At 35.0% G+C, this 8,460-nt stretch overlaps 1 protein-coding gene across 2 annotated transcripts; it reads right to left on the bottom strand.

Annotated features, from left to right (window-relative positions):
* Positions 1–1,075: 1,075 nt before the first annotated feature.
* Positions 1,076–6,928, bottom strand: LOC110787764 (uncharacterized). 2 transcript variants are annotated; one of them, XR_008932341.1, is made up of 3 exons: positions 5,782–6,928; positions 3,608–4,996; positions 1,076–1,798 (listed from the first exon to the last, which is right to left on the bottom strand). XR_008932341.1 is itself a non-coding variant. In XM_021992404.2 (2 exons), the coding sequence occupies exon 2, from the start codon at positions 1,773–1,775 to the stop codon at positions 1,260–1,262; it is 516 nt and encodes a 171-aa protein (XP_021848096.1). In that variant the 5' UTR covers positions 1,776–1,798; positions 3,608–3,900; the 3' UTR covers positions 1,076–1,259. The 2 variants fall into 2 exon arrangements, 1 of the variants encoding a protein (XP_021848096.1); XM_021992404.2 differs by lacking the exon at positions 5,782–6,928 and having other exon boundaries at positions 3,608–3,900.
* Positions 6,929–8,460: the final 1,532 nt, after the last annotated feature.

Here is an 8,460-nt window from a genome sequence, read left to right as displayed (position 1 = left end):
TCAAGTTCGGCCTCAATCACCACTGAACCAACAATCAATTGGTACGAACTAATAATTAATCACAATATATGAATGTACGGAGTAATCAATATGCCATCATTGCCCACCGTTGCGATCTTTGTTCAACAATTGCTCAAATCTCTTATGAAAGTTTATTGTGCATTTCATCCGTTTTAAAATAATGGGAACACTTTGACTTTTGATACTATTCACAATTTTAATTTGACTATCATTTGCAATTTATGGGTAAGGACAAATATAGTCGTGTGATATCTTGTTTGATTCTTCACGATATATACTTTCAGAATACCGAATACAAATTTAGAGATATTATTAATGTTCAAACATTTACATTGGCAAGCTTGAAAAGGTAAACTATCCCCTTATTTCGAAACGGAGGGAGTATTAATTTAGGATGGGATTTGTTATGTTTAGGTTCCCCCGTAATTCTGAATATTGAGGTTGGGAATAGACCTGATCAATTTGTGCCCAACCCATTAGCCCGGTCTGACCCTGCCAAAAAAATGCGGGGTTTTGCGTAGATTTGTAGGCCCATTTTTGGACCTGGACCGTTTTTTAGATTTTTTGGGCTGGTTTTAGGCAACTAAAAACTACAATTTTAGTTATAAAATTAGCCTGATTCCAATGGCACAAAAAGCCCACTATTTTCGGCCCAAAAGAGTCGGTTTTGCACACAAGTCGGTATGGAGTTTGGCCCGGCCCGATAAAATGGGCTGATTTTTAGTTCACAGTCCAGCCCGTCTTCTAATCCGGTCTAGTTGGGAATAATAGCGAAATACGGAGTTTCTGCATGAAACGAGAATAAGAAACAAAACACAACCGGGAAAATCCATGTTCTGCACCCGCTCCTAGCCATACGGTCAGACCGAGCAACCACACCTAGCCATGCCCAGCTCACATTAAAAAAAATGGAGAAAAAGCCGACGAAACTGAGAAACATAAGTCTGCCAATCAACCGGGCCAGCTCACCCGACTAGGCCCGAACCAAAACTCTCCGAAAAGGCGAAAGAAAGAACTGATATACATATACATACAGCAGTTCAACACCCAAATCTCTGTAAACATCAGGAAAAAGGATCCCAGTATTTGTTTGTGTCCAAAGTTCTATATACAGCCTTATTTTGCAGTCTGTTAATTTCCATTTACAACAAAAATAAAGAAAACCTACCGAAAATTTCAGTATTACAATCAAACTAAACAAGTTACTGCATTAAACCCAAACAAAAGCATCAGCAAAGCTAAATCCGAGTTACCAAAGAAAGAATACAGATCACAAGCACAACGTAAACACTCAAATCGATAAACACAGCACGTACCGTTTGATGAAACACAACACCTCCCTCTAACAGAAACTCTGCTCTTTCCCAATTAACTCCACCTCCCTTTGAACCCTTTCTATCTTCTTCAAATGATACAGAATTTCGTCTTTCTAAAACAAGGTATGAAATTATGACAGTGAATTCTGTCACTAACAGCATATATAGTGGCCTCAAAGCAATGATGCTCTTTGAATTCACGATATTAATTCCAAGTAAGGGATAATCGATGAAAGATAGAACCACTAGCAGAGCTACTGAAACAGAACATATGGTACGTGTACTTTCTGAGGCTATGATGCTGGAACTAAGTTCCTTTGCAGTAAACAAAAGAGGTCGATGGGGGTCTGGTTTTGGTCTTGAGTCTTTGTTCTTACCGGGAAATCTAGTATCAACAATGGAAGCAACTCTCAGTTCTTGTTCCATATCATCAATCATATGATTCGTACTATGTAGAATGCCTGCATTAACAAATACATAGAAAACAGAAATAGGGAGCTATTTTAGAAGAGATACTCGGACTAAATTGATAGAAATTTAACATATTGAATCAAATGTGTGATAATATACTGCTATCTTCAGCATATTTTGCAGTGTGGTTTAATGCCAAGGGATTGAGCAAAAGAAAGTTGGGAACAACAGAGAGATGTGGAAGCCAAAAATTGAAAAATAATGATCAAGATCTAACTTTTCTTTACAGCACTTTCCCGTTAAATGATCAATTTACATGGAGTGGCATATTTTTCAGGCATAAAATAGATTTTAATGTCCAAAATGGGGGTGAAGTTCGGCTCATCATTGTACTTGTTACTTGTTAGCCTTCACAATCATCTACCCTGGCCATAACTTAGGTCTTGTTCTTTTCACTTTATAAGATTAGTGCATAAGACAGCCATTCAGTTCATATAAGGTTCAATAAGTTTTTAAGGGCTACCATCTACCATGTTCATTTTACAACTAAACCCAAGTTCAAACAAGGGCTAAAAGTTCAGATAAGAGGAATTATGATAAAAAGAACAAAGCAATTTTATATAGTCACTCCGGCCAGCCAACCCTATGTAAGGCATTGCCAACAGAAATTGTTAAATAGTCAAGCAATTTGTCCATGCTGCATTCAGAAAAACTTCAGACCTGCAGCATATCATGTCCTGAATATGGAAAAAGCTGTCGACGTAATCAACCACATGTGTCTTACCACCTACAACTAGAGAGATACTTTAGGCGAGAAAGTCTAAGTCAAAAGTTGCTTGCACCCATATTGGACGCAAGTACTCGTATCGGTACTGATTAATTTAGTATTGGTATTGATTAGTGTGTTATTGGTGTCCCAATACGCTACTAATTAATACCAGTAAGAGTCACTTGTGTTATTGGTATGATTAGTGTGTTATTGCAGTATCAATACGCTACTAATTCATACCAATAAGAGTCACTTGCGTTATTGGTACTGACATACTCTTTGTTGATACTAAAAAAGGTCCTATTGGGTGAATTGTGTCCAATTTGGTCACAAGCCACTTGAGGTTTAGAAACCCTCAAAGCAAGCATGTCTCAACCAAATATTATTACATAGAAATCTCAGGAATCATCCCAAGTTCCCAACATTCCATTGCCAATCTAAACAAGAAATTCATTAATACGATGACTCGATCCATCCCTTATCTTTCTACCAAAGCTATACTCCCAATCTTCTTATAAACAAGCTATGATAGTTGTCAAATTTCATCGACTTCTAGGGGTTTCAATCAAGGAAAGCATCACAAACTTTGCATCATTTCCAAATTTTCCACCATTTTAGTTCAATTAATCCAATGTATAAAGAAAATTGGAAACCCTCTTTAAAAGGATCCCTCAATTACCCTATGTCATACTTTAGCCCTATTGATTACAAGCATTGCCAAAATATTCCATTGCTTTCCCATCTTCAAACACCCAATTCTTAAATCTCATTCGAAAATAAAATTAAAACGAAAACTTGGGACCAAAATGTACATACAAATCGAAAGAGGAAGCTCCAATTCAAAGGAAATCATCAAACTAATTCATGTTAAATGATCCTTCTACAAACAGTCAAAATACCCAAAATCCGAAACAATTAATTTGATTAACTGTTCTAAGAGTCTAAACAATCTTTAACAAGAAAAACTTCACAAACCCAGATTATAAAGTTGCTAGAGAATCAAAAAAAAAAAAAAAATTGAAAAAAAATTAAGAAATTGCAGCTTTGATGATTTATTGAGAACATACGAAGATAAGGAAGAGGGGTTTACCGTTGGGTTGAATGGGATGATCACATACTTCCACCTTCTTTCATCAACCAATTTCGAAAGATCAAAATATTGTCTGGATTTTGGGACAGGAAATGGGGCAATGACCTTTTCTTCCTTCAAAACCGATTTATTTATTGTTTTACGGGGAAGAACAATACTCTGTGGCATCTACTTCTTTCTTCGATTTATTTGGAAACTGAAGAATCAAGAATGTCTGAACCTTTTAACTTTTAAAAATAAAATTATAATCCAGAATGTCTTTTCGGTTAATAAGAAAATCTAGTTATAACCCGATAGGGAGTGAATCAATTCGTGTTTTACTCGTTTAAATAGACACGTCTCACTAATCCGTGTAATTTTGTATTGGAGTTGTCATGCTAAATCTACTATTATCATCTATACTAATGCGATTTTGATCTAATGGTTAAAACTAAGGATCTGTGTATGTATGTTTCAGGTTCAAATTATTCTGCAATCCCGCCCCCGTAGCAACAACAATAAAAAAAAACAAATCAAAAAAATTATTGCCACTTATGAAAGAGACCGGATGTTTTGTGGGAGGTGAAAATTTAGGAATTAGAGTTGCTCATGAGCCAACTCGAACTGTAAAGGCAAAAAAAATTGCAAGTTTATTTAGCTATTTGAGGGATGGAGGCACATCCTAAAAGTGGCTTGACCTTTTGAATCAAGTCAAATGTCAAACCAAAAGTATCAATTGTGTTACTTGTACAGTCGAATAGAGATGTTTAGTTGGAAAAACACACAAATTATAACTTTTCATACTTTCCAAGAAGTAAAACCTTAATTTTTCCTTGTCTTGTGGTTTTGCCTCTTTGCCATGCACCTGTGGCGGCTCCAATGTATAATAAACTAGTGTGTGGTCCGGACGTTGTCCCGGTTTCTTACTTTTATTCGGGTTTATTTATTTTTTAAATATGTGCACATATAGATGGAGTCTTCGTCGACATCAAATGACATCGAATTACGGTGGTGACACAAGATTAGTGGCCGATCAACAACTTTTCCAAATATGAAACCCCATATTCGAAAATCAAAACAAAGTTGGATACTTTTCTTCAAAATTAGTTGATCGATTTTGTAACACCCCGACCTCTAAATCACTTATTAAAGCATAATTAGCAGCGGAATTAACCTAATTCGGTCGGGACATTACTGCCGTAACTCCCTCTTGGGAATTACAAGGCAACCATCAATCATAAGCAATTAAACTCCAAGATTAACATAATGATCCTTTTTAAATCCTTAATAAAAGTACGTAACTTAATCCAGAATCTTTACTTAAACTTGTTACAACTTAACATTGACTTAGGTGAACATGGTAATGGTGAAATCCTCGCCACTACTCGTTTCCGTGGTCCCCAGCAGTACCTAAAACGGAAAACAAAACGGTGAGCCGAAGACTCAGTAACGAGTTACCCTAGCATCGTAACATCATTTCAATTCATTTTATTTAGTAAACAGGGAGAATATAATATAGTAAAACATTTAATAAATCATCATTTCAGAAGCATCATTTCGAAATATCATTTCAGTAATATCATTTCAGGAACATTATTTCAGGAATATCATTTCAGGAATATCATTTCAGGAATATCATTTCAGGAACATCATTTCATTAATCTTTTTCCTTTTTAACAGTATTATTCTGGTCGTCAGGACTTTACAGGAAAACATGGTAGGACGTCTCCTACGAACAGGGGAAGCCAGTGCTTCATTTTAGGGGGAACCTTGGTTCCATATCAGGGGAAGCCAGTGCTTCTTATCAGGGGGAACCTTGGTTCCATATCAGGGGAAGTCAGTGCTTCTTATCAGGGGGAGCCTGGGCTCCATATCAGGGGAACTTGGCCAGTTCTTACACTTTCATTTATCATGTTTACATTTCTTTTAGTTGAACATTAATCAGGAAAATCTCATTCATTCAGGATTGTTCAATAAAACCATTAAATCTCGTTATTTCATAAAATCATTACTTTCAGGAACAATAATTCATTAAATCAATACTTTGCATAAAGCTGCATTATCATAAAACAATTCAATCAAATCATACTTGTAATCCCGCAAATCACAAAACATCATTATAAAACATCAATCATTCACAACATTATTCATAAATACATTTCGAATGGATTGCGGGTACTAGCAATAACTGTTACCTTAATTCCACGATTTGCTAAGCCTTTTCGTTGGTCCGTTCGTCCTGAGCTCCGAGTCTGATTTCTTTTAAAGTATTTAATCATTGAATTAGTATTAAAACGATAACTACTTTAAAACTAATTATTTTTTTATAAATATTATATTATTATTATTATTATTATTATTATTATTTTGTTTATAAATTCATAAAATAACTTAAATAAAGTATTATTAAATTCCATTAAATCATTACATGAAATATTTTCATACATCAATAAAATACTTAAAAATCAATAATATTTTTCATAAATCAACACATGAAATATTTATCAAAATTTTAAATCAAAGTAGTTTCTAAATCATTTATTTATTTATAACAATGCTAAAATAAGTAGTAATTTATTTAGGGCTTAAATTGCATGGCAAAACTTACTTAGAGGTGTTTGGGCCTAAGAGTTTTGGGCTTAGCTTGAGCAACAAAAAGGAACAAAGTTCCAATACTGGAAATCGTTCTCTTTTTTTTTTGAAACTGATACGAAGAAAAGGGGAGGCAAAGGAACAGGGGAGGCACGAGGAAGCACGAAGGGGAGGAAAGAGAGAAGGGTGGAGGGTGGCTCGGTGGCTCGGTGCTGCCGGATTTCGCCGGCCAGGTCGACGGTAGTGGGGTGGGGTTCGCGGCGGCAAATAACGAGGAGAGGGAGGGGTGCTGCGCGAACAGGGTGAAGCAGGGGAAAGGGGTGGTAAGTTGGGTGGTTTTGGGCGGCGGCTCGCCGGGGTTTGGGGCGGTTATTGATGAAGGTGGTTGGAGTGTGGTGGTGTGGCGTCGGTGGTACAGCAAAGAGGTAAGAAGGAGAGAGGCAGGGGAGTGCGAAGCGGGGAAGCAGGGGACGGTGGTGGAGTGCGTGCGGGGAGGGGAGGAGTATGGAAGGTGTTGCGGTGGTGGTGCTGGGTGGTAGGTGAGGCGGGTAATGGTGGCGGAGATGGCTGAAGATGGTGGTTGCAGTGGTTGTTGATGGTGGTGATGGTTCGAAACAGAGAGGAAAATTAGAATTGAAAATTGGTTTTGATTTTCTGATTTGAATTCCAATTGGTACCATGACTGATTTGTATAGTCAAGAAGAGTGAATGGGAAGGAAAAGTCCTTGGTCTCCAAGGCATGAATGTAGACAGAATTCAAGGAAAGGAGTGAGAACATACGTGGAGAGGAGGAAGAAGAAGAGAAATGGAATTTTTCTCTTTCAAGGGCATTTTTGTAATTTCAATTATTTAGGCAAAAAATTCAGAAAATTAATCTCTATTATTAATTAGGAAATTAATCGGAATAGAAAAGTTTAATTAAAACCAAGTTTTAAAATAATTATTTATAAAAATATCGTTAACGAAAAATAAATTTAGTTTTCAAATAAGAACGTTCCGAAATTATTAAAAATCCGAAATAAATCACGGAATAATTTAGATTTTTAAAAAGTAGCTTAAGCTCGTAAAATACGAAATTTAATCATAGAATCTAAAAATTAATAAATCGTGTAATAATATTAAAAATTCAAGCGAAATAAAACTTCGTTAATTAACTAAAAAAAATAAAGTTCGAATTTTAGGATTTAAAACGATTTTAAGCTAAATAAAAATAATTAAGCATAATTAATCAAGTTTTAAAAATTCGGGGTATTACAGATTTATTACACCGTTTTTTGTTTTTGAGGTTTAAGCTAGAAAAGTAATAACGGAACATTTATAAATTAAGTAATCATTATCATTTTTTTCCCTTTTTTTTGCATTTACTTTTATTTAATGTATTATTTTACGTCAAAAGAATATATATGTTTATGTCGAAATATGTAACATAAGTTGTAGTTGGCTAAGATGGTAGGAAGTGCAACTTTTAGCAAAGAGGTCTAGTGTTCGATCCTTGTTATGGGTCTCATGATTTCACTTGCATAACTGTAGTTAATTTTTCATTATTTTTTTATTAGAACATACTTATTTTTAGTTAATTTTTTATTCCCTTTTAAATAATAATCTCACTTAGTATAATTTATAGATCCGCCACTTATAATTGTGCAGTAGAATTACTAGCATGATGAATGATACAAAGTTGATGAGTGACGTATTGACATGAGTGGCATGAAAAAACGACACTAACAAGCTAAGGTTGCTACTTAAGTGGTAGTGTGAGTGTGTGACCCTTGACTGTGAGGAAGATTAGAGAGCCAAACTTGTGTTATTTTGGTGGGTTTCTTGCCTTGTTAATTAGTTTCAATATTATGATAGTAGATGATGTTATATTGATGTAGCTTTTTATATCAATAAACAAAATGTGCATGATATACCTTAGAATTAGACTATTAGAGGGGGTTGACTTTGTAGTAAAACATTTTTTTATTTGCATTTAACGATTTTGAAACTCCGACTAATTAGTGATAAAGAGCTCTACGTAAAAGGAAATTTTTACTCCCTCTGTTCTTAAAAGTGTCCACTTTGGATATTTACGCGGGATTTAATAAAACTGAATTGTGTGTAAGAGGTAATGATTGGGAATGTTTTATTTGGGAAAAGGAAAAAGTAGATAATAGTTTAATGTTAAAAGTACAAATAAAAAGAATGTGAGGATCGAAAAGTGGGAAAAGTGTAGAATGTGTAAGAAAAAGTAATAATGATTTATAGAAAAGTGGAAAAGTGTGTGGAAAAGTGGGAAAAGT

Source organism: Spinacia oleracea, chromosome 4 (genome assembly GCF_020520425.1).
Source record: "Spinacia oleracea cultivar Varoflay chromosome 4, BTI_SOV_V1, whole genome shotgun sequence".
Lineage (NCBI taxonomy): Eukaryota > Viridiplantae > Streptophyta > Magnoliopsida > Caryophyllales > Amaranthaceae > Spinacia > Spinacia oleracea.
The sequence above is the reverse complement of the archived record's forward strand: the minus strand, read 5'-3'. Positions and strand labels throughout refer to the sequence as shown.